Genomic DNA, 27,932 nt, shown 5'->3' with positions numbered 1-27,932 from the left:
CTGGGGTAATGGAGATGTGACTGGCTATGTCTATGCGACACCATGCAGCTCTGTACAGATCAGCCTGGGTGAAGGCACTGCAGTAGCAGTTTGTAGTAATACCCAGCAACGTGTGAGGTGTGTTGCATGCAGATGGTGTCTTACTGTACCCTGAGCCATTCATCTAGTTCTTCTGAGCCCACTGAACTCAAAAGAAAGCTTGCTTGTGATAGATTTTGGGTGAAGCTTTGTCTAAGCAAGATTATTTAAAACTTACAATGAATACTGTAAAAAAAAGTTTTAGTGAAATAAGCACAACAGCCCTTCAAAAACTGTCTTTTAAAATTCAAATCTAGTTGATGGTAATTGGCTCATTTGTAAAGAAAAAAGAGGACATAAAACCTAAAAGCTAATTGGTCTTGTAACTTCAGTGAGAGATAACTATCTTGGTTTTTTAATAGTTTTTTTTAAGGTGCATAGCGGCAGCAGCAACAGTTTTAAGTAGGTTTTCCAGTGCCAGGGACTAGCTGGAATTAAAGGAGGTCCTGACTCAGCCCTCTAATGTCAGAAGTGCACTCCTAGTTCAGCTATACCTCTTACAAGTGGTATTCCCTACCACAAAGGATTTCACGAGCCTCCTTCAGTAGAGAATGCTAACTTTATGTTTCTCTTTTCTTTTAGGTTATGTTTCACACTATGTGCTGACTGTCTGTACTTACAGAAGATATTTAAAAACAAACAGACTTTTTTCAAAGATTTTGATTCCAGTGGAATCTGTGCTTTAGATTTTTGTCTTGTCAGTTAACTCCTGAAGCAATGCCTGTACAAGCTCCACAATGGACGGATTTTCTCTCCTGCCCGATTTGCACACAGACTTTCGACGAAACAGTACGGAAACCCATCAGCTTAGGCTGTGGCCACACAGTCTGCAAGATGTGTCTCAACAAGCTCCACCGTAAGGCATGCCCTTTTGATCAGACCACTATCAACACAGACATTGAACTCCTTCCTGTGAACTCAGCCTTGCTGCAACTAGTGGGTGCTCAGGTATTGGTGCTTTTTCTTTTCATTCTTTAAAAAAACCTGTTTCCATGTTGTTTTCCCTCTTTCTTTTAGGAGGACAAGTCATGAACAAAGAATATGACTCTGTTAATGGTGTGTAAAGTGGTCATCTACCTTTTTGTAAACTGACAAATATGGGCTTTAAACCTTTGACATGCTGTAGTAGAGGTGCCTGGAACAACAGTTTAAATCTTGATTCTACTGGTCACTGATTTTGTGTTTACATCTAATTTAGTGTAACTGTGGGCTGTCACCAGAATGGGTTGGTTCTGTTCCCGTCCTTCCCTAACTTGTATCTAGCCATACTCTGCCAAAAGGATGAATGGAATCAGTGAGCTCGTCTGGTGGGAAGCCATTCTTCTGTGGTACTTGCTTTAACATGGACTGGTGATCAGTTGTCCTGAAAGCCGGAGAGGAGACTAAGGAAAGTGGGACAGACACCTCTGGTAGCTGCTCCTCTGGTAGCAGTCTTGTACTGCCTTATGTTAAATTTGAAACTGTGCTCTGGAAAAGCAACTTTCTGAGCTGACATGTTAATCTAAATCCACGTAGGTAAATGGGGGGAGCCTGTCCTAGACTCCCCTTTCTGCTGGAAAGGGTGCTCATGAGGTCAGCTGATCTGCTGGGGATGAGTACTGCAGTGGCACTGGAACTGATGGCAGCCCCAGGCAAGGGGGAGAGATGTGTGGAAAGCAGGATCACCCTGTTCAGCTGCAGCACAAGACTTAGATTGGCATAAACTTACTCTCGTTAGATCCCAAGGCTGGATGGGATTGTGGATGTGGGGAAAGGATGGACAATCATGTCTGGCTTATGGGTGAGGAACAAAGATGTAGATGGGATGCGTTTGTTACAGAGGTTTGATTTGTTCTGCTTCTGTGTCTGGGCTCAGCAGAGTTGGAGGCAGCGGAAAATTCAATGAGATCCGTAGTTCAGGGGAAAGGGAAGAGTTGTGTTGTAGAGGAACTTTAAAAGATGTGGAGGAAATAAAGATGCTCTTATGATGCTTTTTCTTAGGTACTGAGAATGAGAGATCCACGTGTGCTTTTGCCACATCTTTTTTCATTTGGTTTATCATGTAATATGGCTAATTTGTCATGGTGGTTCTTCAGTGCATGGCACAGAAGTTATTTCAGAAGTTTTAAAAATTGAATTGTGCTTCTGGCTGTGCTAAGTGACTCCTCCTGCCCTGCAGGAGAGGGCAATGAGACTGTGTGCTTCCATTTATGTGATTCGTGGATGCTACCATCTTTGAAGAGCTTCCAGGCAGTGAGAGATTTGTAGGTGATGCCATAAAATAGTGTATTTCTCTTTCTCCCTTACATCTTCCTTTCTTCCTCTCCAGAGTTTCTAGAATACTTTCAGTGGTATCCAGATGTCCACATTTATGATAAATGTCTTTTTCCTCCTGCATTTTTTTGGTTGTTTTGTGTGTATTTAAGCTTTGTGATAAGCTGTGTGTGATAGCTTTAATTTGATCTTGGCCTGAATTAAAATTTCCGTAAAAACAAGGTGCTCTGTAAGGAGACAGGAAATTGCCCTGCCGCTGTTACAGGTAATTGAGAATTTTATTCTGGTTTTGCTAGTTAGTCAACCAGAGTTTCCTCATCCATGTGCACGTGAGGTATGAAGAAGGAAGAGTGGCTTTATGATAGTGTTGTATTTGTCTTGAGCGCTCTGAACTCTAGATGCCAACTTTGAACTCATAACAATTTTTGTGCTCCTTTTTCTGTCTTAAATTTTTGTGAGATCAAGTTTTTGTAGGACTTTGTTTCATGGTCACCTTAAAGCTGTAAATGCCACCAAAAGAGACAGTATTCTCTGGCCACTCATTCCTGCCTGTATGCTGCTCGCTGCATTCTGGTTCCTAAAAAATAATCACTTATCTTAGCTGGGTTTTTCCTTTTCTCTTTTCCCTTAGGAGAAATTTATACCACCTCCTCCCCAGCTCCTAATTTCAATGAGTGTCTGAATGAAATCAGTGTTCAGTACAACTCACCCTCCTTTTTCTTCCTTTTCCCTTCCTGGCATCTGTTGTAGTGTTTACCAGACAATGGAGTACTAGAAAATAAGTACACTACTTTGCTGTGGAGGATAGGGAAACAGTTGTTTTACACTAGTCCCTCTAAGGCCATTTAAATTTTTTTATATTTTTAGAGAAAAAGGCTTGGTTAAGAACAAAAAAAAAAAGTACTTTAGAGAAACTACAGTAAGTTTGAACTCTGTCCCGTTAGAAAGGTGGACTCTCTTTGGTATGTATCAACACAAATAAAGTATAAGCAGCAAGCTGCCTTACGGACCATGAACATGGTATCATTAACTTCAGTGAAACAAAGCCCATTTTCTTGTTCAGCTTCTTGGTTTAGTTTCAGGAGACTGTATGTGTCATTAATGTGTATGTCCCCTAATCTCCAAGAAAACCCTGTACTCCTTAACCTGAGTCCATGGAGACGTGTATTTTTTTAAATGATAAATTCCAAAAAACAGGTTTCGTTTTAGAAGGAGATACAGTTCAACACAATTAAAGCTTTTATCTTGGGGGTGGGGGGACATGACAGTTTGTTCTTTTCCTAACACGTTAAGTGCTTTTTTGCTGGAGGCAGAGGAGGAAACAAGGTAGTTCGAAGAAACAAATCTGTTCTGCCATGACTGGCAGCAGTGAGCTAGTCACATTCATTTGCTTTTGCATGAGCACAGTGGGTGAAATAAGCAGGACTGTAATTCTGGGGAAAACATACTAAATTTGTCACATAGTCACCCAGGAAAGCAATAACCTATTTCTCTGACAACAGCATTTTCTGTCTGCGTAGGTTTCATCACTTCAGTGGTAATTCAAGTGTCTTACTTGAATTACAGGCTGTTTTTCTCAGTTTTTCCTCTCCTCACTCCTTTCCTAAAATGAAACCTGTTACCCAGGTTATAGCCATCCTTGTGAAAATTAACTGTTGCAGAGACTTGGATTTCTGCTTGCCTGCTGTTCGCATCAACAGTAGTTACAGGCTCTGCTCTGGAAGGCAGCGATCAGGCAGTTCAGCTCACCTACAGATAAATTCAGCTGCTGAGGAAGATGGTGACTAGGAGAAGGAATTGTAAGGGGAAGAGGGGAATTATTATTCCTGGGGGAGCTGGAAATAGCCAAGTGCCTAAGCAGGAGCTAAGCATACTGGAAGGGAAGGCACAGACCTTGAACACAGATAAAAAAGGTATTCATGGGATACCTTGCTTTTTAAACTTTGCGGGTAAAGAAATCCCTTAAGCCAGTTTGTGTGGGAATGAGGTTTTGAATTTGAACTATTTGAGCATCCGCATATTACTCACTATGTGCAACCTTTTAAAACATTCACCGGACCAGTACTTCGAAGGTACATAATCATGGGTCTGTCATCTAAGCTCTTCCCTACTGTTTTGTTAACGCATGAAACAGCAGTATGCACGTTCCAGACAGGTGACATTAAGTGGCAGAAATTCCTGTGGTACTTTAATTTCTTTCATAGCCTCCTGCTGCACACAATAAATACAATTCTAGGCATTAGTCAATGGAATCCTGTGTGAGAAGAGAATGGGGTGGAGACATCTTAACTCCCAGGGGAAGATGACAATTGCATAGATGTTAGCAGCATATTTGATAATTCTTCTCTTAGATGATGGATGCCTTACAAGGCTAAACGAGCTCCATCTGCCCGGGTTTGGAGTCAGAGTTGTCCTCTGCACCTCACCTAAAAAACCCACTGTGCTGGCCCAAAGGGTGTGCTTATCGCTTGCAGTGAAGCATGGGAAAAGCCCTTCTCAGATCTTCATTCGCGAAGCCAAGCCATGATGATGATGATGATGATTCGATAATTCTTATTGTGAAATGAAGTGACCCAAAAGAATTATCTGTGAAGTTGTCTGTAGTGCAAACTCTTGAGGAAGAGAAGACAGTAGTCTTAGGATCTTGTTTGGGTTTGGGGGTGTTTTGGTGTGTGGGTGGTTATTTTTTGTTTGTTTGTTTTGTTCTTGTTTTTTGGCAGAAGCAAATCATCCATTCACAGCGGGGAAAAATATTGAGGGGAAACGATTTTCAAACCAGGCAAAATGGGGATTGGTTTGTTTAACATGTTCTCATTCTGTGCAATTAGATGTCTAATGGTAATTAGTGACAACTCAAGCTGACATTTTTCATCAAATTATGCTTAAATCACCAATTCAAAATCACTGCCTGGTATGAGGTGATGCTTTAGCTTCTTTTCTGGTCCCCTTCCTCGTGGCATCATAACCTGTCTCTTGCCACAGTCACGAGTAGTCATGCTTGTGGGCAGCATTCCACTGCCAGCATACTCAGTCGTCACCAAGGCAGATACATGCCGAGTAATCACAAATACAAATAATTAAACACTTGAGATAATTTTTCTTGTCTTGCTCTAGTCCCCCTTGGGAGGTGTTTATTACATTATATAAGTATGTTGGCAGTGAAAACTGTGATAAGGGTGTGGTGTCTGAGAGACCAGAATATTGAGTGAGGATAAAAATAATGAACTCACTCTGCAGGACATCTATTTTGAGGCTCTCAAGAGGCATAAACAGAACTTCAACAGAAGTGAGCATAGGGTCCTGCTTGCTATTGGAAGGGTATTTTGAGAAGGGGAAGTGAAAATGCTTTGGAGTTGAATTATTTCTCAGTTGTCCCTCAGGAATTACGTAACAGAGCAAAAATGAAAATTGTGATCTCCTGTGACTTTTGTGAATCATGTTTTTACCATTTCTCTCTTGGTAGGTGTTGTTCTTATGTTTCTAATCCTTAAATATTAGAAAAAAGTTCTATTGTATGCAAGTGCATATAATAGAACCAGCAAAAAGGCATATTATTTGTGAGTTTTACTGTGAGATGCATCACATGAGTGAAGATGAAGTGTGTGGGGAGAAATATATTCTCTGATCCTGAAGACTCCTGAGGCCACAAAATAAGCATCTTAGTTTATTGTTCAGTACTACACATGCTCCAGTTTAAGACGAGAGTTAAGCTGTTAATCTTTCAGGCTAATTTTGCAAACAGTACAGTTGTTCAAGGCTTTTAGATTTTTACACTGAGTCTTGCTGCGCCAAGAGAAGAAATGGCGATGATACACAGATACACAGTGTCCAACAGCTTGATTAACCTGTGGAATTTTTTTCCATGCCAGCTTTTTTCAGGGGGGGAGAGCTTTCTGTTTGTTGCCTAGACAGTCCTTGTGTCTCGCTGGTGGAGTTGTGCTGCGTATGGCATTCCAAACCACTGCTCTGAATGTGTACTAAACCTGCCATAATGCAAGAACTAAATCCAGGGCTGAGCACGGCTTCCTGTCCCACATCTGTTCCAAGCCCTCTTTGTCTGCTGGGTGCTGTGACGCTGTGGCTGGGTTTTAGGTCATCACTAGTGCCAAATCAAATGCTTGCAGAAGTACAGAGGAATTTGCACAAAATACATTACAGCAGAAAATAGGGCAGAGACTCTGTAGTCTCTGTCTCAGCACAAATGCATGAGATATGCGTTGCTTGATCAGTAAGCCAGTTCTGCTTGTGTAGCTTCCCAGCTAGAAGCAGACTGCTAAACTGGCAGTGGCTTTGAGAAGGAGTAGGAGTGTTCTATTAATGTGACAGCAAATACTGAAGGTGTTACTATTTGTTTCCCAAATCCCAAGAAATGGATGCAGCTGGTGTTGCCGTGGCTGACCTCTGCAAGATACACTTGCAAAATGCCTTTTGCTGAAGGCTTTCGTGCTTACAGACAAACCCACAAACCAAAAACACCCCAGACAAACACACCCCATCTTCAAAATCAAAACAAAACCAAAAACTTTCCAAAACGTCCTAAGTTATCTAAAGTCTGGGAAAAGCATCCAGGCCAGCCTTGCTGTCTTGGTGTGATCAAACTTGGGTTTGTTTTTCCCTGTCAACGTGACTGATACAGGCTGTCTTGACAATGTTAGTTTTTGGGGTGGTATCAACTCTTAATTGCAGCTGATACATTATACTTGGAGACTTTTTTTGTTACATGCTGCAAAAGTAAGAGAGATGCAGCCAGTAACTTTTTTGCCATGTGTGTCAAAGGAGCAACTTAGCACATGCAGATGTCTAAACCCATAGGAGAAGTGTGACCATGTATTGAAACAAATTACTTATTAAAATTGATAGGACAGCTCCTATCCATGTCGGTGTGGTATATGTGTATATGTATTTTATAGATAGTCACTGCTTTTCTTTGCAGCTGCCATCGTAGTGCTACGCTTTCCATGGCTGGGTTGCACACGACAGTTAGTGGGTTTGTAGCTGTCTTTAACTCAAGCATTAAAGGCTTGTGCTGCCAGATTGAGGGCCTGGGTTGGTCCTGGTAAGCAGCTATGCAGGATTAACATGCTGGTATTGCTAGCGGGATCATGATTGACTTGGAAATAGAAGTTGAAGCCTGAAATCTCTTTGCACTTCTATAGCATTTGCAAAAAGTGCTGGTGTTTAGTCGTCTTAAAAATTGCAGTTCTCCAGACTATGACCAAGTGAGTTGACTGCTGAATAATGATGGTGAGAAACATCAGTGCAGTGCTGTGCTGCACCTTCGAATTTGTTTAAAGAATTTAACTGGAGTAAAACAAAACCAGAATTATAACTTGGGGGGAGGGGTACTCCAACATTCTTTTAAAAAATTCTGTTGTCTGGTGAATGCCTGGATGAAGAAACAGATGTCACAACCAAAAAAAGAATCCCAACAAACTCAAATCAGCAAGACAAAACAAAAACCAAAGACAGTTAACCTGGCAACACAGGCCAGTTATACTTGCAGGGTGTGTTCATATGCACTCTGTAGCATAACTTGATCCTGCTGCTTGATAATTAGGTCTAGTCAGAATATGTTCCAAGGGTGTCCTGGAGTATTTGCTGCTAAGTCTTTCCCCCCACTAATCCAGGTAGCTCTGATCGCTTATCCCTGGATGATTTTAGAGCTGGGAGGCCCTAGGTATGAATCTGTACTCTCCTGCAAACCAAGGTTTGACTGATTTGTTCTGATGATTATTTTTTACCAGCCAGCTTTGGGGGTGCCTCAATATGTGTGTGTGTGTCATTTCTGCCAAAGTTTTATAGTTCTAAGAAATGCCGTGTTTATCCTGTATTTTTTTTTTTCTTGTCATGGAATAAGTCTTCTGCTTATAGTTCCTGTCAGGCACTAAATAAGAAGTCTGCTAACCATAAATTCTTTAAATTCTCTTTTGTGTTCATTTTTGTTGATTTTTCTTAATGCTATTTTTTCATTAAACAAGTTGAAAAATGCTTACTAATATACAAAACACAGAAGGGGAACAAAACAGGAATTGCTTGAGGCTAACAAGCTTGATACGGTGTTTGTAGGGATGACTGCCACTTATTTATGTATATTCATCATGGCTGTACATGTTGTCTCCTTTCAGGTTCCTGAGCAGCAGCCAATTACTTTATGCAGTGGAGCTGAAGATACAAAGCATTATGAGGAGGGCAAGAAATGTGTGGAAGAATTAGCATTGTACCTCAAACCACTCAGCAGCGCAAGAGGTAGCATTCCTTTGAAAATGAAAGCTGGAAACGATGCAAAACAAATGCTCTACATCCCTAGTTAATCTGTTTTGAAAAGGGATATAGACCTTGCTTGGAAACAAATTGAAACAACTTTTCTAAGTGTTAAGGTTATGACTTCACTTAGGAGGTGGGGATGAAACTTAAAGGCATTTTGTCAAAAATAATACTGAGGAGATGCCAAGGTATTATTTGACCACAGTGTTGTAAGCTGAGAAAGGCTTGAGTTGACCTCTGCAGACAAAGTAAAAATTAATAATTCTGCTTTTTTTTTTTTGAGTTCTGCTTTGCTTTAAGACAACTGTAGTGGTGCAGCTTGTTTGTGGAGGAGAAATAAACTGAAATGAGAAAGTTCCTGCATATAGGATATATGAGAGAAATAAGTAATACTCTGTTTATACAAGATCTTACACAAAAGCTGGGTCAAGCTGAGTAAGACTAGTTTAGCAAAACTCCGCTGGGTTCCCGAGTGTGAATTTTATCCATATTACATATGGCCGACTTACATATTACATATGGAATATATGTACATATATGTAATATATCCATATTACATATGGAAAACGATAGAATGGTTTGGGTTGGAAGGGACCTCACATAGTTCCAACTCCCCTGCCCTGGGCAGTGCCACCTTCCACTAGATCAGATTACTCCAAGCCCTGTCCAACCTGACCTTGAATGTTTCCAGGGAGGGGCCACCCCCAGCCTCTCTGGGCAGCCTGGGCCACTGTCTCACCCCCCTCACAGTAAACCCAAGCAGGAGAGGTGAGCATCATGGGTGTGGTGTTTTCAAAAATGAATTTTTGCTGAAAGCTGTGTCCAGCTTTTCCAGCTAGCGCAGTGTGATAGCAGTGTGGCTCTAAGCAGTAGTGGCCCAGTGAACAAGCTCTGCACTATGGAACAAATTCGGTGTGGCAGCTGTATGTCTAGTGAGTCACTTGTTCCTCTAACCTGGTTTTGGTGGCTTCCAGTACATTTGTGAATCACAGGTTTTGTACATAATTAAGCCAAAACAGTTTTGAACTCTCCCAAGTGACTTGGTTTGCTAGAGCAAATCATTGGAGATACCAGATATAGATAAAAACCCTAAATGTATTGTGAAAACAGGCAAATGTCAAGAAGACAGTGATCTCTGAAGCCCATGGATGAGTAAAGGACTGCAGTACCATTCTACCCTTGAGACACCTGGGAAATGCATATGAGAGGGTGCAGGACAGACTTCCAACATGGGCAGAGAATTCATTAGGTGTCCTACCCTCCTACAGAGCCAAATTGGCCAATCCCAAGACTTAAACCTGAAAGCTGGGAAAGCTGACTCCCAGAAACTGTTTGTCTTAAACACTATGTAAGCAAACTGATGGAAATGAACTTCTGATCTGCCTTCTCGAGTGTTCTGTGCAACAAAATCAGTATCAGGAGGATTAGGTTGGCACTGCAGTACGGAGGTTGAAGGCTGGCATAACAAGAGCAGATAAGAGGTAGTTTATGGGGGTTTTTTCTGCTTCATTTTGTTTTGAAGGTGTGGGTCTTAACAGTACTACTCAGAGCGTGTTAAGTCGTCCCATGCAAAGGAAACTGGTGACATTAGTTCATTGCCAGCTGGTGGAGGAAGAAGGGCGGATCAGAGCTATGCGTGCAGCACGGTCCCTTGGTGAAAGGACAGTCACAGAGCTCATTCTTCAGCATCAAAATCCTCAGCAGCTCTCTTCCAACCTCTGGGCAGCAGTGAGAGCTAGAGGTTGCCAGTTCCTCGGACCAGGTGGGTGACAACACAGTCACACAGTGACACACTGTGTGTGACTGTGACACACACAACACAGTGCTACTTCTATGTTAAAAGCAGTTCAGAATTGAGGAGGGTTGGACAATGGGTGTCCAATTGCTTGAGTGATTTTATTTGGCAGTGGCTTAATTTCTTGATAGTGTCTTCAGAATAAGTCTTAATAATAGTCTTCAGAACTAATGATACATTGGCTAATGGTACATGTTGGGCTGCTGTCATGGACTTTTTTGCATGTTTAGTGCTTTTGCAAGTCTTATAAAAGTCAGAATAGTGTGTGTCTTTTTGTTCTTGTGATAAGATAAAATGGGAAGTAGCTTCTCGTTTGCTATTTTTTGAAGAAGTAAGGCCCTTCTAGAAAAGTGTCTGGATATGGCTGCTTTTCCTTCTGTAGGGTAATAAACCTACAAAGGGGTTGTGGGGAGAGATGTTTTACATTTGGGGGGGGTGTGCATGCAGTTTTAAAAAGTTACATACTTCCTATTTAAATTCCTTTTCATTAAATAGTGAATCGATGTTGCTTAAAAAAAAAATGAAGTCTTGTTACTGAAAATGTAGACTGTGCTTGTTGAGGACCAACAAAAATAATGCCTTGAAATATGAAGCCAATTTCTTAAAAATTAAGACACTTTTTCCTCCTGAAAAAAAGTGAAGGAGGACTAACTTTGGGTTGCTATCTTTTGCACCACTGGAGGGGAGAGGCTTGTTATCTACAGTTATCTGGTGCTACAGCACCTAGTTTATTCATGTGGGCACTAGTAGCTTTTCTACCTGCGGGGGAATCAACCTTGCTCTTCCTCAGCCTGGCAACTTTTTCTGTTGGCAAAGGTGTAGGACATAGGTAATACACTTTGAAAACTCTTATGTTAATGATCAAGAGATGTATAGACAGAGACAAAGAAGTGCTCATATCATCTGATACCCAAAATAGAGCTAATAATAAAAAAATTAAAGTCCTTGTTTCCCCAGTCACAGTCTTTGCTCAGCCCCCTTTCCTGTCTGTGTTTGTGTGTATGTTGGAGGGGGCTAGAAGCTAGTCTCATTCTTGCAGGGAAACAAGAAACTGTGCAGAAATCTTTCTTGGTATTTTCTCATCTCTTGTGGGTTTTTTTTTCATGTTTTCTCCCCACCAGCAATGCAAGAGGAGGCTTTAAAGCTGGTTCTGCTGGCTCTGGAAGATGGATCTGCTTTGTCACGGAAGGTCTTGGTTCTCTTTGTGGTTCAGAGGCTGGAGCCACGATTTCCTCAGGCTTCTAAAACCAGCATTGGACATGTTGTCCAGCTCCTTTACAGAGCCTCCTGCTTCAAGGTATGAAGAAGATTCTTCTTGGAGATTTCATAGTGCTTTGAAAACTACTGTTTTTCAGTTTTCATTGTCCTGTAATGCTAAATGTGCCTAAGAATATGCGTAGTTAGACAAAGTATTACTTGCTGTCCTGCTTGTGTTCAGGCTGAAATGGTGACTTTAAGCTGTAAAGCTGGGGTTTGTCTCTGTCCAGGTTTCACAGATGCACGGTAACAAAACCTGGATGTGAATCAGCATACTATCTCCTTAGAAGAGGCTTAAAGCTGTTAATTGTGTGGTGGTGTCGTTAGAAACAAAGAAATCTGAGGCTCGTGATTATCAGAGTTGTATAAAAAGAACCGAAGCTGTTTATTGTACTTTATTTAGCGGTCCCTTCCTAGGTGTTCTACTTAAGTGTCATTCACTTTTGCTAAATGAGAAAAATGCTTTGTTGCTGCCAATTGTAACCACAAACAGAATTCTGCAATACAATGAAATACCTTGCTTGGAGAAGTGAGGTGCAATGCTGTGAAGTCGTTGAGGAAGTTTGACACTTCCACTGGTATCTGGTGCGGAGTCTGAGTCTGTTTGGTATCCATTTCACAAAGGCTCCGCTTCATGAACAGTGTGTTGGTTTAGCAGTAACTAGTGTTTACTGCATAGTGTCATAGTTCAGTTTAGTTTGGGAGGAGGAAACTAGCTGCTGAGTGAAGACTTCACTTGCCTTGAACTTTATGTAATCTCTGGCTTGTCCTCCTTAATCGTCTGGCTCGTTTCTCCCTACCAGGTGACAAAGCGAGATGAGGATTCCTCCCTGATGCAACTGAAGGAAGAATTTCGGACTTACGAAGCTCTGAGACGCGAACATGATTCTCAGATAGTTCAAATAGCTATGGAAGCAGGTTTACGCATCGCACCAGATCAGTGGTCCTCACTGCTGTACGGAGACCAGTCTCACAAATCCCACATGCAGTCTATCATAGACAAGGTAAAGCCACTGAAAATCTGCCCAGTCTATCGGGTTTGCAGCTGTAGTGGATTTAAATGCTGGTAACATGTATTTACAAGTTGTGCCCATGTGTACTCACCCATTTATCATTTGCCCTGTTATTTCAAAACCCCTTATAGCCTAAGTAATTAGAATGTGTATTTGTAACCTAATGAATCTTGCTCCCTCTGCCATCTCCTTCTGCTTCACCTCTTCCTGCAGAAGGGAAGCCACAAAGTTTAGCTGCACAGTCCTGCCAGGCAGCTCTTGAAGGACCTAGGTAGAATTAAATGGTTTTAAATACTGAATTTGTGTGCTGCTAATAAATGGAACGTTGCTAGCTATCTTTGTCCTTCAACCAACTTGCTCTTTATTGTCTGCTGTGCTCAGTTTAAAGTGGGGTACAGACCTGTTGGTTCAGGGATTGGAAATATTAGACTCTTTAGAAACCTAAATTTAATGGTTTCTAATATTAAGCGCTTTTTCTGGGTGCCAGCACAACACAGAAAAGAAATATGTTCCATTACTAGAAATAACACCGGCCTCTGTTTTGTCTATTTCGAGCTGCATTTTAACCTGCGATGTCGAAGAATTCTGCATTCTTAATGCCGGAGAAGGCATTTAATAGAAAGTGCTGCCTGAAATGGGTTTGTGCAGAAAACATTTTACTCCAGTTTTGGAAGGCTTGTGACCTTGTAAAGCAACCTTCAGAAACTGTGAGGATTGCTTTGCCTATAGAAAGTTAATTATTGCAATTTTTTTAAGTTGCAGACCCCAGCCTCGTTTGCACAGAGTGTTCAGGAATTAACTATTGCTCTTCAGAGGACTGGAGACCCAGCTAACCTGAATCGTCTTCGACCTCACCTAGAGCTTCTGGCAAATATCGATCCCAGTCCAGGTAACTTGAGATGTTTTTTAAAACTCTTTAATTTACAGTTTAGCAAGAGGAGCTTAACACTGTTGAAGGATTGAAAGCTGTTCATCAAGTGGAAGGAAAAATCTCTAACTCACAAACTTAAGGTTCTTGCGTGGTATTCGTAACCAGCCTGGGACAGCAGTCATCTGTGTGAGGAACTGAACTATTCTGAAGGTAGAACAGGCTCAAAAGTATGGCAGGAATAATTTCACCACTTCTCTCAAACAGTCCTGTGAGGCTACCCGATCTATGCTTGGGCGGTGCTGACTGGAGGAGTGGCAACAGTCTTAGCTTCCTCCTTTTCCCTTTTTTAGTACACGGGCTGCTATTTGAAATGAGATTTGCAAAGCGACAGGAGGATTGATGGACCCATTGTGCTCAATGCAGAACCTTAGCCATCACTCTGCTCTTTACAGTCCTTTATCACAGCAAACAATTTTGTTCACAAACTAGGGGAAGTCTTCAAGAAAACACCAGATTAAGTACTTCATTAACTTATCTAAAAATCATAAGTCTTATTCTTTGCTTTAGAAATTCTGTGTATTAGTTTCTGATCTGAGGACTCCTGTCTACAGACATCACACTCAGAAGATTCTCTTAGAGGCAGCTTAAAATCACAAGGCATCTTCTATGTAAACAAATTTGGATTCCAAAGTAGAATTTTGATATATTGATTAGAGAGAAGCTGGGCAAAAATCAGTGTAGACAAGAAAGATTTGTTATCTTAGGGAGTTTAGTAGTTTTCTTGTTAGTGTGTGATTCTGCACGGGTGTGAAAGTCTGGGAAGGAAAAGTTAGTTGGAAAGAATGTTACTGGGAAGTAAAATCTAAGCTGTTGCCAGAGAAGGGTGGAAATGGTTGAAAAAGTCAGCAGCGCTGTCAGGATGGACTGCCTCAGGGAGAAGGGAAGGGGCAGAACAGAGAGTGCTGTGGCTGAAGTTTTATATTGCACCCGGTAATACTTGTAAAACCAATATCAAAATAGTGTGAAGGCCTAAAGTATGACTTCAGGAGACAAAAAGTTGTAGTTCTTAGTTGAAGTTTGTTTAAACAAGTAAACTTACCTTTCCAATGAGGACAGTTTTACTTCGGAGTTACAGGAGATGGAGTGCTTTCTTCCTGAGTCCTTCATAGCGTAACAAGTCAGGGACAAAACTGTGTACTGAAATTTGTTGGCCAAAGATGGACCAGAAGGTGGAATCACTAACACCCTCACTCAGCTTCAGTAGGTGTTTGATGTTGCTTTTGTGCTTTTGAGTTGTTTGCTTGCCGATCTATAGGTATGTTGAAGTTCGTCTGGAAGACATTAGTCCTTGTGAGTGGAATAGAATGTAACTGTACTAAACATCTTGAAAGGCGCTTTGAGGTCCTGTGTTTTGCAGCAGTCTGCAGGCATGTGGTGGGAGTGTCATCTGCTGGAATGGATTAAACTATGGGAAAAGGAATCTGGCTAGAAAATACAAATACAAAATAGAATTGGGACTGTGTGATTTACACTGCTGTATGTTCAATGGTGGTCTGATAGAGTTGCCTTGTGATGCTTTTCCGTGTGAGGCATCAATTTCTGCTGCTGTTCAGTGACTGTGCCTGCCTGGTTGTGATCTAGGCAAGTAATGATGGTGTTTGTACAGAATGATTTTTCTACAGGAGTCTCAGTGTGGAGAGGGATCTCCAGCCCCTTTGTTCCATTATGTGCAGAGTTAGTACTATGCGTTTACTCTGGACTTCTCGTGGGATATGAAAGTTTTGGTAAAAACAAATAATTTGACATGCTAATGATAGTCTTGTTGGCTCACTTGGTGTTTTGTGTGATTCAAACTTGAGTCTGTAAGTAGCTTTATTTCTTGAGCTTTATTTTATTTCCCTGAATTAAGATGCTGAATGCTTTTCATCTAATGACATACATTTCCAATAAAATCCTTTTGATTGTCTAGTGAGGTTTTGTGATACTGATGGTTTCTTTGCACTTCGTTTTGGAAAGTCCTTCTGATCTTTCTTTTTATATTCAATGCAATAGATGCTCCACCTCCAACATGGGAACAACTGGAAAATGGACTAGTTGCTGTGAGAACTGTGGTTCATGGCTTAGTTGATTATATCCAGAATCACAGCAAGAAAGGAACAGATCAGCAACAGGTAAAAGCTAAATCATTGAGGAAATACCCCTAAATTGTATTGGTTGTATCCAGTAGTAGAGGTTCACTAATGTCATCTGGAGAGATTGGATGAGAAGCTGATTACAAATATCACTGTTGTGTCATTTATCAAAAAAGAAACAAAGGAAAAATGCAAAACAACACATGCATGCACCCACCCCAATACCTGTTGCATTTATCTGCACAGCTCACTAGGATGAAAATGACAAGCTGATCCAGCTGTAAGCTTAGGGAGGTGAATAAACAACCCCCCTGATGAAAAGGTGGAGAAGAGAAGCTTTGGGTTTATTTGAATGAGAGACATTTCGGGCAAACAGCTCTGTGTTAATGACGTGCCTATGTGCTTAATGGCCTGTAAAGTTTATAAATTTGGGAAGACTTCATATAAAGGTACCATCCAACTTCTGAAACAAAACTTTTTGTTTTGTGGCCAAATATATTAGCCTATCTCATAGTTATCTATCACATGTTCTTTTGATCTCATTTCCTGTGTAGCTAAGATGATATAAATGCTAGCTGTTGCTGAAAGAGAGCTCTCTGTCACACGTTCCTGCTCCCTCCCTTGCTTTGGCACTCATCCTCTGGAGAGCTGGTTCATGGAGCTGAACTAGTAGAAAGAATATCTCTGCCACAAAAAGGCAAAATTAGAGTGAATTATTTCTGCTGATTTACCTTTTTGCAGTCACTGGGGTGCCTAATGAACACTGTTAGCAGCAAAAGGAGTAGCAATAGGAATACACAAGTGGAAATCGGGGTGAGAAAAACACTGAGGGATTTGTTCTGGTGAGACCATCGCCCAGACCTGGTACATGCTGCCCTGCTTGGAAGAGAACCCAGAGCCTCCCACGTGGCAAAGGGCACATCTGCTGAGCATTGGGCAGAGTTTTGCTGGCTGGCAGCAGTGGCCGGCAGAAGTCTGGGCAGTTTATGTACACCCTGCCTGAATCCTTTTTTCACTACAGTAAAAAAAAAAAAAAAAATCAGTATGCAGGTGGCTTATTACAGACTTACATCTTTTGGCTGAGTTTCTCAGAGAGCAAGAGTTTACTTTTACAGAGCTTTCCCTCAGTGGGAACTCTGATAGGGTATTTCTGCCTCTGATTTAATTCTGCCGTGAAAACTGTAGTCGCTTAAATGTCTTTGAGACCACCTCTGACCTCCAGTCTAAATTTATTTAGAGAGCTGGCAAACAGGCGTACGTGCAGACAGTGAGATGGCAGTAAGTCATCGTTTCTTGGGAAACTTAAGAATACAGAAGACAACCCATACCCTGCGGATTTGTGTAGGAGTAAGATTGCATCCTCACCTATTGACAGGAATAATTGTCGTAGACAGCAAAGAGATTTTTAGTCCAAAGCAGGGGTTAAAGGCAACTTGATGAAATGTAGCTCTGATGTCAAATGGATACCCAGGTGCCATTTTGAGGTAGCAGAAAGCAAGGGAAAAGTAACTGACTCCATTTATTTTTCATCTACCACAAAACTTGATGGCAATTTCTGATGAAACATGGTAATGTTTTTTCAGCCTCTCTGTTTTGTCCACTTAACTGTCTCCTGAAACATAGTGCTCTGTTCCATTCAAGCTCCTGTAAGGAATTTAAATAAAAATGTTTTAAAAACTTGATAGTGGCTTAGTTCTCAAAATATCTACTCTTGAATCTATTAGTTCTGTTGAGAACTGAACACAAATACTGCTCCAGTCATTTATTTCACATTAGGTTCTTCTGGAAGACGTAAATTGAAGGAATTCTCAATGGTCAAACATCAGCCCTTTGATAAGAGGGTATGTTCAGCTCTTGGTGAGGTGCACTTATATTGAGGTATCTCACCTGGTTTCTTTAACCTTGTCAGCCTCCTCAGCACAGCAAGTACAAGACATACATGTGCCGAGACATGAAGCAGAGAGGAGGATGCCCCCGAGGGGCCAGCTGCACCTTTGCACATTCACAGGAGGAGCTAGAAAAGTAAGTACACTTCTTACGGTAGAAGTCAGTCTAATCGCTGTTTCATCTTATCCACAAGAGTTGTTTATCTTATCTAGGAATGGGAGAGGAGACATAACTTGTTTGTTACATTAGCAAGATGTAATGTGAAAATTTTGCATCAGTCATCTCTTTCAGAATGGTTTGTTCTTAAATATGAGATGGTTTGCTTTGTTCGGCAGTACTGCAGATCTGGAAGTTTGCTATTTACGTGAGTGTTATCTGAGATTTTGGAGGTGGGGCTGTTCTTTGGAAGTGTGACTGAACATGTTGTTTGCATCCATTACGGTGGATTATTTGTCTGTATTTCTCTTGCTGTTATATTTAGGTGTGAGAAGTAGCTTCCTGGCAGTTTTCCAGATGTAGTGGTTCTCTTGTTCTTTAAGCATCACAAGTTTTCTTTCTACAGCAATTGTTCTTTGAAACTTTTTGACAGATTGCACATGCAATAACCTAAAAGTAGTTAAAATTGTTGTTGAGGAGTTAAAAAATAGTGGTCATATGAAATCTGCAGTATGTAATGCATGTAGCTTATAGATTTAGAGGGGGCATCCAGTCATCCAAGAGCAAGTTCCTGTGGTCCTGAAGCTTGTTTTATTTTTTAAAGTAAAATAGATTATTTAAGAGCTAAAAGAAATAAAACCGATTAATTTTATGCAGTATATAAATATGTTAATTGGCTTTTGTGCTTAAATAATTCATGTCTTAGAAAAGGTGTTTTGTTTTTAGTTAGAAGAAAACTCCAACGATTTAGAAATGGTATGCAGGTTTGGGTTTTTTTTTTTTTTCTCCCTCCTCTAAAACTTGAAGCATTAGAATGGCAGTTCATTGGCTGTGCAGCCAGCATGCAGAGCATAGGCAAAACAGGCTGGAAAAAAGAGCAGAGCACGTGGTGTTGGAATGACAAAGGCAGTTACTGAAAGGAACAGAGAACAGGACTTTGATAGCTGCTTTCTGCAGAAACAGTTGGGGTTTTTCCCCTTTTGTCATGGTGTCAAGGAAACAGAGATTGGTAGTGCTGGTTTGGATGGTTAACGAGGGTGGCGAGTCAGTATTAGTACATCTGAACTAGCTGTACGTATCAAGGACTGGTTTTGTCACCTTTGCAGGTGGAAGAGCCCTTTTTTATGCACACTGACATGTATGCCTTAATCATGTTGTTGTGGGGTGAAGTGAATGCATGTTCTCTTTGAGATTGCAGCTGTTTCTGTAGGAGTTTGGGGAACTTGGTTCCGCTTCCTCCTTGTACCTTTTATCTTTGCTTCCTTTGAGCAGATATGGCATTGGTGTTTCTCTTTTTAAAAATGTGTAGTATGAATAATATACGTTACTGTTGCTATGTAGCCCAGTATCTCTTCATATAGCTTTAAGGTTGCAGAAAGGTTATGGGGCAGTATGTTGTAATGCCTTAGACAGCAAATTATAATCTAGACTTGCTTGAACAGCATCTGATTCCCCTCTTGGCAAGGGACAAAGCCGTAGTGTGCATGGACAAGTATTAAACTTTCTTAGGTTATATTTGTGTCCTGCTTGTGTGGAGACTGCAATGAAGATTCATGAAATAGTTCAGAAAAATCCAGGGGGCAGCACTGTGCAGCTTTTGTTCTTCCTAAATATTTTGTCTTGGAGGGTGTGGGTGTCTGTAAACATGCGCTTGTCTCTCTGGAGTGTATAGTCATGTTCTAGATGAATGGGGAGGGATGGCCAGGCCTCGTCTGGCAAGTTGTGTGCAAGCCGTCAGAAAGACAGGAGCTATCAAACTCTGCAGCTCTGAGAGACCTCGCGGGAGGCGGGTGTCCAGAAGTAACTGGCAGGGAGACCATGGCAGTGGTTTCCCAATGTCTTGCTGCTGCTTTGCAGGGGGAGACTGGTTTGGGTATTGAGCAGGATGCCAAAGTAAGTTCAGCCTGGGGAGCTAATTTCTGCTCACCTTCACATATCCAGCTGACCTGCGTGGCTGACATGAGATGCCAGAATGAATTTTGAGCAGCGTATGCTGAGAAAGCTGTAAGCTGTAGTTTGTCCCTACTCGAGTGCTTCTGCTGTAGTGATAGTCTGGTTTGTTTGCTCTCTTTTAATGCATTCTAAATTATTCCTGTTCTCAACACAGTGTCGCTTGAGTTTATACTTTCTGGGTAAAGATCGATCCTTCTGCTGCATTACTGTTAATGCTGTGCATATGGGCAAACACAATCTGAAAATGGAGTAATAGAGTATAAGTGCCCTCTTTTTTTATTTCCTACAATGATGTGCGTACCTTCCTAGTTGTGTTACAGTCTCTCTTTGCTTGTTAGGATGAGAAAGTGTTGGCTTCAACCCTGCTGGAACCTTTTTGCATAGGAAATGACCTCTTATCCTGCGGTATAAACAGCAGGGACACTCAGGTGTACAAATCTGCACTCCTCCCTGCATTCTGGTGTCTAAGCTAATGGCAGGATGTTTAGTGAAGGACCTTCAGTTCTGGAATTTGCTCTCTTCCTTAGTCCAGTACCATCAGTCAGCTGATTTTGAAACTTCAGTTAAAGGGCCCATGTTTGTTCAGACATCAGAAGCAGTTAGATTTTTGGAATTACAGTGTGTTTGTAGAGTTTTTATCTCTGCAGTCACTTAATATATCAAGCAACGCAAGTGGTATAAGCTGTATGTTGGTATAGTAACGTGGATCTTAACAAACTGTGCTTTAGAAAATAACACGTGGAAATAAAGGCCTGACTTGGCTTATTGGGCATATAGTGCGAAAGGGAATCTGTTTGTCTTTTGTTGCTTCAATTTTCTGCATTTAGTTTCTTCTCTGAACAAAATAGACTTGAATAGTCTGTAATTTTTTTTTGTTGTTGTTGTTCTGAAGCTTCTGTTACTGTTGGTAGTATCTTATGTGATGTTTGGGTTTGGTTTTCTTCTATCCAGCTGAAATGCAGGATTTATGTACAGGAAATAAGATTTTGAACTTGCTTTGTGAAGTTTAGCTGTGAATTCTTGGTGCATTTGTCATTAAAAATACATACTCGTTCTTCCTGAAACTGCTATTAACTGTTCAAATAGCAGTGAGGTTGTAGTCTAGCAGATTATCATAACTAATTTCTCACAAGCTCTTAGGAAACTTGAGCTCAAACTTGAAGCTTTCAGTGTGTTTGAAAAATCTTGAAAATGTAGCTCCTTTTATTTTTCTTGTTGCAATTTTTGATGTGTGGTTTCTTTTTCTGAAGATTCCGTAAAATGAACAAGCGTCTGGTTCCCAGAAGACCCCTGAGTGCCTCCCTGGGCCAGCTAAATGAGGTGGGCCTGCCTTCAGGAGCTATCCTCTCGGAGGAAGGGGGAGTGGACTTGCCCAATAGGAAAACCTCTGCTCTGCCAAATGGAATTGTGTCAACAGGCAGCACGGTGACGCAACTTATTTCTCGAGGGACTGACTCCGGTTACGAAACTGCTCTGAAGTCGGGGAAGATGGACCATCTGAGTAGCAGTGCCCCTGGATCCCCTCCCGACTTGTACGGGTTTTCTAACTGTTGTTCAAACTGTTGTGTGTGTAAATATGCCATAGAAACAAAGTAAACCCAAGGTCTAGAAAAGAAACAGAACAGGATGGGTTGGGTTGGTTTTGTTTCTTTTTGAAGTGATTAAATAGCAGAGTAGAAAACTAAAGCTAAAACTCTTAAGCAGGGAAGTAAAGCTGTATTTTAGCTGGGGAAGGTGATGTAAGCCATGAGAGGGTGGAATATAGCTGAAGAACAGCGCAGCGTGCTAGATCAGGCCTTAATGAGCAGTGCCATCTTTCTGCTTTTTAGGTTGGAAACTGTCCCCAAGAGCTCTATTTCTGCCTTACCAGTGAACCCTCATCCTGTGCCTGCTCGGGCACCAACAGATCTGCCTTCTGTGTCTGTCACCAAGCAGTTGCAGATGGTACCACGAGGCCCTCAGCTGTATAACACTCAGCAGGCAGATATGTTTTATCAAGATCCTAGAGGAGCTGCCCCACCATTTGAGCCAGCACCTTACCAACAAGGTAAGTTTGAGACCAAGCTCTTTGTCTTTCATCTTCATGCTGATTTTATTCTTTCTTTCCCCTCTGATGGTTACTTAAGCCCTTAAGCCCCTTGGAGTTTTCCTGCATATCACATGGACTGATGTGGTGATGGTATAATAGAATGAAAGTTGTCAGGCTTTTTACGTCTTGGCTGAGGGCTTTAATGCAAGTAAAAACAGAGGTTTGTATCCATCCAGTGTAGCAAATCTTTCAGTTCTTCCCAACTGGGCTAGATCAGGGATCTGGTAAAACTTAATTCAGTGTGCCTAAGGGAAAATGGAAATAAAGCTTAACCAGCGGAAGGGTGAAATTAGAGAAGGGCTGGGCACAAAAAAGGAAACATTGTAAAAAAAGGAACTAAGAGGAAAAGTTGTCGGTATAAAGGGACCAAGAGGAGAAATATTGGAGGGGGTTAAAAAGAAAACGTGTGGTTATGTATAAAGAGAGGGATGGGTTCTTATGCAGCGTAAGATTGGAGAGAAATGACATGAAGTTAGTATGAAAGAAAATAAGGAATGAAAGACCAAAAGAAGTGGAAAGAAGAAAAAGCCCTAGAAAGCAAAGTGAGAGGGGTTAGGACCCTTTGAGAAAGTTGCAAAGCATTTTGAAGGAAAAAGGCTTATATTTGTGTGCAAATGAAGATCTGAGTGGTCCCCAAGATTTGATGCACGCTGGTATGCACATATCAAAGTATATCTTTTAATTATTCAGAGATCCCAGATAGATTACTAAAATCTTCATGTAAGTAGGACATGTGACCTTTGCAGTCTTCACAGTACTGAAATGCTCTTCTACTGTTCAAGAGGTAGAACGAAGCTTTAGATAACTTTAAATTCTAATTAATCCAAGTTTCGTTACACAGGCTCTGATATGTTTGGACAAATTGCATTTTAGTTGTGTGGATAAAGATGTGCAGGCTAATCTTCAGTTTGTATTTTAGGACTCCTCTAGCTAAAAGTATTCATGTTGATCTGCAGAGACCTTCTAGTGAATTATTTCTATTTGCTGTGCTAGCAGAACTTCTGGGGCACCTGTGGTGGGCTCAGTCTCACCACCTGTTCTCTAGCTACTGTAACCTTTACACCTTGCTAGTGTCTTACTTAGATAATTAAACTGTGTCATTTGAGCTTTGGATCAACTTTTTTAAGGTTTTTCTGTTCGTTTTTGAATAGAAGTAGCGGGGGTGGTGGGTGGTGTGCAGAATGACAAATGTGAATTAATTTATACCAGTCTCTTCATGATACTTATGGACTGGAGTATTTGTTCATTCTTGTGTACAGTTGTGATGATCGCTTTCTATATCCTGTTTGTGTTTTTTCCTCTTGCCTTGTTTCAGGAGTTTACTATCCCACTCAGTCCATGTCTCGCTTTGTCCGACCTCCTCCATCAGCTCCTGAACCTGGCCCACCTTATTTAGACCATTACCCACCCTACCTTCAGGATCGTGTGGTGAGCCCTCAGTACACACAGCCGCAGCAGTACCCGCCTATGGGACAACCCATATACCCACCGCACTATGACAGCCGTCGCATGTATCCCCCTGTCCAGCCGTATCAGCGAGAGGAGATTGTCCGTGGAAGCCCTGTACCCATTGAAATTCCACAAGCAGCTGTCCCTTCCTACGTACCTGAATCTAGAGACAGATACCAGCAAACAGAGGGTTATTGCCCAGTGGCTCCACACCTCAGCCAGATCAGACCTTCGTGCCACAGGGTATGGTTTTTAGATTACATTTCTGTGGTTGTTTGAGAAAGTATCAACTAATTGAGAAGCTGAATTTTTTTGCATTAAGGTGATGGTTTTTGCAAGGAATTAGAATTTTAAACTTGAAGTTAACATTTGACATAGTTGATGAAAAACTGGCAGGCAGTTTAGTTACTGGTCAGCTCTGCAATGTAATGATGTTAATAGGTAAAAGAGCAAGCTGCCAGTTAGTGCTCAAAGTAGAAAAGCATTGTAATTAATTTTGGGAGTCTCACGTGGCCCTGACTCCTCCAACAATGATTAGGCTGGAGAGGGCCACTCTCTTAGTAGTGCAGATTAAATATAGTGTGTGCAGACGGTCACGTGTGCACTGTTGCACACTTTTGTGACTGACCATCTCTGTGCCGAAATACGCACACAAACATACGTTCCTTGATAACGGAACTAAAAATTCTACGCTTCCAAACTTTCTCTGCTAGAAGATTGCTAACTGGAGAGTCTTCCTCGTAGAAGTAAATCACCAGCTGGATTTGAGTTCTGTAGAATACCTGGATTTACGTAGCTGTCATTCACATTAAAAGCTCTGAATCATATTGCTGAGTCCAGGAATCCTTTTTAACCTATTTTATAGATTTATCAGTTTTGAGTTGACATGTTTGTGGGCTGTTTAATTGCAAAATAAATAATAAATACAAGCTAACTGTGACTAAGTTATTATCTGTAGCGTTCTACCACTTTCTCCCATATGACTGAAATGGGGACTTGCCACACTGGACCATGTTTCAGTAGAAACTTTGCCAAGCTGGCACGTAGAGTCCTGTTGAGCTACCTTTGAGTTAAAAGATTAGTAGTTTTAAAATTAGAAACACTGGATTAGTTGAGGATTTAATCAGTTTTAGGCAAATAACATTCCCTGTCTTGAACTTAACGCTCTGGCCAGAGTAGGGACACGTATTGTTAATGTATTATTGTCCACAGCTGGGCTTTAACAAACTGATCATCACTTGTATTGTAATACTGTCTAGTCACTGTGTTTTTCTTTTCTTGCAGTATATGGTTGCCATATTTTGTTTGGGTAAATAACATTTTTGAAATTACTCGTTTTGTGCATTAATTTTACAGAAGCTTTGTAATTTATTTCTGTCTTCATTCTAGGCTCACCCCAGCCTGGACGAACTTCACCGACGAAGAAAAGAGATCATGGCCCAGCTAGAAGAGAGGAAGGTGATTTCTCCACCTCCTTTTGCACCATCGCCAACCTTGCCTCATCCTTTTCATTCAGAGGAGGTAAGTGTATTTTGACAAAAATATGACTTACTAGTGTGTTTAGAAAATACTTCAGAGTTTGCGTTTGCTGATGCATGAAGACAAGTAGTAAATTACAACAGTATGGTGTTGGCAAGAGTTGGGGAGTTAGATCTTGTGCCTCAGGTGGGAAGCCCTTGTAGTGCAGTCTCCAGTCTCTTGACTGGCTGTTGATTCTCTGATCTGCCACTGATCCTAAGCTATCGGCTTTCGGTGCAACGAAGAGGGTTACTGTTAAGCCATTATTAATTGAAGTAGTCAGTCTTCACAGTTCCTGCACTTTGCTTTATTTGCTCCCGACGTCTTTAGAATTAAGTAACAGCTTGGTAAAGTTTTAATTTTTTTAACCGAGGTTGTTATTTTATAATATAACCAAGGTTATATTATTATTACTGGCCAAGTGAACAGTGAGCACTGGGAGTGTAGCCAGGTGATCAGAATTTCACACATTTCATGCTTGCTTCCCAGTGGTGATGTATCCAATGGGAAAAATAGTAATCCTGGTGGTGGTTTTCAAGTTCACTGCTGTTCAGCTAAGTTGTGGTGGCTGTGAAGCTGCTTCTTCCCTTTACTTACAAAACCAGATTTTTGTTTTTGTACAGTACTTGGATGAAGACCTGAAGGTAGCTGGGAAATACAAAGGCAATGATTACAGCCAGTACTCTCCCTGGTCCTGTGATACCATCGGCTCCTACATTGGAACCAAAGATGCAAAACCCAAAGACGTTGTGGCAGCGAGGAGTGTGGAGATGGCGGTATGTAGGGGTTAGGGGAACATGGAGGAGGAATTTATACTTCTGCAGGTTGAGAGGGGTCCTTCCATTTGCCTTCCAGGATGATGGCAGTGCTTGCATGGAAGCTCAGAAGTGTGTCGCAGTCAAAGAATGCATTTGCAAGTGTGCAGAGCACTTTGAAAACAAAGTTGTGAACTAGTCCTGTATCTGTGTAGCTGTTCTAAAATTCTGGCCATAGATGTAGGCAAACCACTCTGCTCTAATGTCGAGGACAGCAAGAGAAATTTTGCCGTGATTCTTTACGCTTACTTGAAATCCCAGAATGACTAGTCTGGCAGCTTGTTTAACACATCCATCCGTTGCTTCCTCAATCTCTTTCTGTCAGAGGGAGATGCTGTAACTTAGTGCTATTAATTCCTTTTAAGGTGATTGCTGAAGCTGTTGACAACACTATTAGTTTTTACTTGAAGAACACTCTGTGGTTTGTCACCACAAGGATACCCTTGTATTCCTGCATGAAGATTTTGAGAGCAGCACGGTCATACTATAACACTAGGCTGCTGCTTCTTGAGGGCAGTTTCTAAGTCTGTCCTGTGCTTATTCAGTCCTTCACTGAAGGCATGAGTGCCAGGCTGGGATCTTGCTTTGTGCTGCTGCATTTTTGCTAGGTCAGTGCGGCAAACAAAGGGGAGTGCTAGGATGTTATCAGGACTCTTGAAGGAAAGAGAGGATTCTGAGCTACCACCACTATTCTGTTTGTTCCGATCATTTAAGCATCACTCCACAGCAAGAAGTAGGCTGGCAGCCCATTCAAGTAGGAAGACATTTAGGTCTTCAAGAAAAAGGACAGTTTAGTCTGAGGGACTGTTTTAGAGATGCATCTGATTTTCTCTTTTGTCTCCCATCTGCAAATGTGTTCCTCTTTTGTTTATATCTTGTCACTGTCATGGTGACCTTTCTCTGTCCAGTAAGGGGAAGGGGAAGAAATTTCTGTCCAGAACTGACTGAGATTACTCAGGATCGGCTTACTGCTGTCCAAGTGGCAGCATTCAGGAATGACCGGACAAATTCATCCCTGCTGCTAGAACACTGTGCAAACAAACTGGAACTCAGTTAAGGAAGTAATAGAGTTCTGGAGAAGCAGCCTCCTTTTTCATTGCTAAACAAGGTGTTCTGCTGCCCCAGAGCTAGTTTTCAGATAAGCAAATGGGATTTCTGCTGCTCCTCAGTTTTTGTCTCCTTGCAGGAAAAAAGTCTCAGGAGACCTTCACTGCAGATGGCAAGTGAATTAACTGGTCCTTTTTTTTTATTGTTACTAAAAGACTCCTTTTTTCAAAAATAAGAATAGTGTCATCTGAGAGGGCATAATGCTGAGTTTTGTGCAGATGCCGTTGTAGCTTTACTGTGTTCCCTCCCCCGCCCCGTAAATGGGAATAAATTGAAATTGGTACTAGTGTCCTACAGAACGAGCTTAAAATGTCTTTTTTTTTTCAGAATTCCAAAGTAGACACTGTCTAATCCCTCTTCCAATTTCAACACGTTACATTTCTTGAGTTTAGTTTCCAACTTGATTGTGACTGCCATTTTCACTCAGATGTCCCTCCCTTAGCTGTTTAATCTTGCCTGCTTCTAGCAGTCCTTATGTTCACTGAAAGGTTGCAGAGTTCTGATTTAATTTTGGACCATAGCGATGTTTTTTAGCCTTTATCCAGTTCTCTCTGTAGTAGCCTCACATACCTTGTTCTTTTTGCTGTACACAGCATTGTGCTGCGGCACTTTTTACTTCAACAAAGTCTTAACTTTGGCAATTCTTACTGTACTACATTTTCTGGAAGCCAGCATATAGCTTTCCCATTTAACTCACGTCATGTTTCTTTTTCTAAGTACGTTAAGTCAAACTGACTTATCTTGCTAAATTGAGCTTGTTTTCTGTGCACAACTTTTCCTTTGTGACTACGTGGCAAAGCTCTTTGAGTTCATTTGCTGACCCATTAAGGTGTTTGAGTCTGAAGCTGAGTTAGAAACCAGAATGTACCAGCAGTACTGCTACTTCATGAACAGTGTGCCTGAAAAGATGTGCTAGGCATGTCCAAGTAAGTGCTGTACTGAATAATTCCCATTTTGAATCATCTGTGGGCTGTTAGATGATACAGTTCTTAGCGCTGGGATTCAGAGAAATTTCTTTTGGACTTTAGAATGATTACGTATCCCTGAGAGGTGCCCACTGGTCTCTCTTTGACTTTATTCTGGAGCCTTTTTTCCCTTCTGCCCCATTAGACTTTATCTGTGTGATGGCTTAGCAACTTCTCCTGTTTCAGAAAAGAAGTTTGCTTTAAACTAGCCAATTGGTATTTCCTACCATTTGACGGCAGCTGCATCTCCATTTTTGATTGGTTAAAAGTTTTTGCGGGTCTGCTTGATTTTCACACCGTTGCTGCTTTAAAAAGCCGTGCTGCACCCGC

At 41.3% G+C, this 27,932-nt stretch overlaps 1 protein-coding gene across 1 annotated transcript; it reads left to right on the top strand.

The window, feature by feature from the left end:
• Nucleotides 1-795: 795 nt before the first annotated feature.
• RC3H1 (ring finger and CCCH-type domains 1) lies at nt 796-25,491 on the top strand (the record flags this gene model as incomplete). The annotated part of the gene is made up of 13 exons (XM_010137176.1): nt 796-1,026; nt 8,457-8,577; nt 10,118-10,357; nt 11,512-11,687; nt 12,451-12,651; nt 13,417-13,549; nt 15,584-15,702; nt 17,573-17,685; nt 20,910-21,191; nt 21,489-21,706; nt 23,064-23,440; nt 24,587-24,718; nt 25,339-25,491. Coding segments are annotated over exons 1-13 (2,496 nt in total), but the record flags the coding sequence as incomplete, so codon positions are not given.
• Between the last annotated feature and the right edge of the window lie 2,441 nt (nt 25,492-27,932).

The sequence above is a fragment of the Buceros rhinoceros genome, unplaced genomic scaffold (genome assembly GCF_000710305.1).
Source record: "Buceros rhinoceros silvestris isolate BGI_N320 unplaced genomic scaffold, ASM71030v1 scaffold15255, whole genome shotgun sequence".
Classification (NCBI taxonomy): domain Eukaryota; kingdom Metazoa; phylum Chordata; class Aves; order Bucerotiformes; family Bucerotidae; genus Buceros; species Buceros rhinoceros.
This window is presented reverse-complemented; position numbering and strand designations above follow the sequence as displayed.